This window comes from Myotis davidii, unplaced genomic scaffold, assembly GCF_000327345.1.
Source record: "Myotis davidii unplaced genomic scaffold, ASM32734v1 scaffold653, whole genome shotgun sequence".
Taxonomy (NCBI): Eukaryota; Metazoa; Chordata; class Mammalia; order Chiroptera; family Vespertilionidae; genus Myotis; species Myotis davidii.
Genome location: NW_006285129.1, coordinates 44,600 through 46,480, shown reverse-complemented (window position 1 = coordinate 46,480; position 1,881 = coordinate 44,600). Strand labels below are relative to the sequence as shown.

General features: G+C 53.6%; 1 protein-coding gene across 1 annotated transcript in view; it reads left to right on the top strand.

Annotated features, from left to right (window-relative positions):
* Window positions 1-13: 13 nt before the first annotated feature.
* SF3B4 (splicing factor 3b subunit 4) overlaps window positions 14-1,881 on the top strand; it is a 4,854-nt gene continuing 2,986 nt past the window's right edge. The window contains 5 exon segments of the mRNA XM_006755725.2: window positions 14-117; window positions 566-694; window positions 942-1,484; window positions 1,809-1,869; window positions 1,871-1,881. Coding sequence (XP_006755788.1) covers window positions 84-117; window positions 566-694; window positions 942-1,484; window positions 1,809-1,869; window positions 1,871-1,881 — 778 coding nt within the window. The 5' untranslated portion in view covers window positions 14-83.

Genomic DNA, 1,881 nt, shown 5'->3' with positions numbered 1-1,881 from the left:
CCCGCCTTCGCCCCGGAACCGGAAGTAGTGACTGAGGTCGGGGGGTGGAGTTGCTGCCTGGAGACGGCGGGAGCTCTTTCGCCATGGCGGCCGGGCCGATCTCCGAGCGGAACCAGGGTGACTGGGGGGAACGAGCCAGGAATGGGCTTCGGGGGTCGGGAGGCTGGACCGTGGCCACCAGTGTTTCCGTCGGGGCGGGAGCCTGGGCTTCCCCGGGGGCGCGAGACCCGCCCGGTGCCCTCTGGGGGCGGGGGGAGGCCGAGTTCGGGCCAAGGCCTGTAGGCGCGATGCTTTCTATGTCCAATCTTCTGCCTTCCCGCTGATAAGAAAGTTGTAAAGAGAATTTGCAGCAGAACTCTAAGTTAGGCGTAAGAAGATTCTGTTGTTCGTGTAGAAAGGGAGGTGTATGGGCTTCATCTAACGGGTTTTTTTGTTGTTGTTTTCTTTTGCTCCGATTCCCTGTCTCCACCCCCCACTTACCCCGCTTTGTTTTCACCTTCATGTTCCTGTCGTCCCCTTTCCTGTCCATTCCTTTCGGCCCTAACCCCCTTCTCCCGTCGTCCAGATGCCACCGTGTACGTGGGGGGCCTGGACGAGAAGGTTAGCGAACCGCTGCTGTGGGAGCTGTTTCTCCAGGCCGGGCCGGTCGTTAACACCCACATGCCCAAGGACAGGGTCACTGGTCAGCACCAAGGTGAGTCCGTGCGCTCCTGCACTGAGGGGACACGCTGCCCATTGAGAATCCCGGCAGTATTCCCGGCTGCTTTGCAATAAGCAACCTCAACATTTCTGTCTCTTAAGTCTGTGCACAGTTTGTTTCTGGGACCGTCCTCCATGGAAGTGAGGTTATTCTTATTTTTGGTGCTTTCGAAGGTGGATGAGGTGTACCCCAGTTTTGCACCACTTCGCTTAAGCTAACCTCCTCCCTTGCACTCCTCCAGGCTATGGCTTCGTGGAATTCTTGAGCGAGGAAGATGCTGACTATGCCATTAAGATCATGAACATGATCAAACTCTATGGGAAGCCAATCCGGGTGAACAAAGCATCAGCTCACAACAAAAACCTGGATGTGGGGGCCAACATTTTCATTGGGAACCTGGACCCAGAGATTGATGAGAAGTTGCTTTATGACACTTTCAGCGCCTTTGGGGTCATTTTGCAAACGCCCAAGATTATGCGGGACCCTGACACAGGCAACTCCAAAGGTTATGCCTTTATTAATTTTGCTTCGTTTGATGCTTCGGACGCAGCAATTGAAGCTATGAATGGGCAGTACCTCTGCAACCGCCCTATCACTGTGTCCTATGCCTTCAAGAAGGACTCCAAGGGTGAACGTCATGGCTCAGCAGCCGAGCGACTTCTGGCAGCCCAGAACCCACTCTCCCAGGCTGATCGCCCTCATCAGCTGTTTGCAGATGCACCACCTCCACCCTCTGCCCCCAATCCTGTAGTATCATCATTGGGAACTGGGCTTCCTCCACCAGGTAAAGTTTTTGATTCAGAATATGTTTGTTTTGGGTTTGGTGGGTAGGGCAGGAAGAAGGAAAAAGAATAATAAAGGAGGATATTGAGTCACTGGGCAATGGGAGGAGGATTGAGGAGGTGTGATGGTTGTGATGGGGAGAAAAGTTGCTGTTTCTCCAGGAAGTTGAAGTTGTTTGTATTGGCTAACATTGCTTTTTTGAGAAAGCTGGGAGGAGGAGAAAAGAGCTCATCCAATATGGAGAGGCCACGATGGAACAGGCTCACGAGAGACATTCTCTCCTTACTATCATTAATTATTAATTTTTCTTCCATTTCCTCTATAGGCATGCCTCCTCCTGGCTCCTTCCCACCCCCAGTGCCGCCTCCTGGAGCCCTTCCACCTGGGACCCCCAGCCC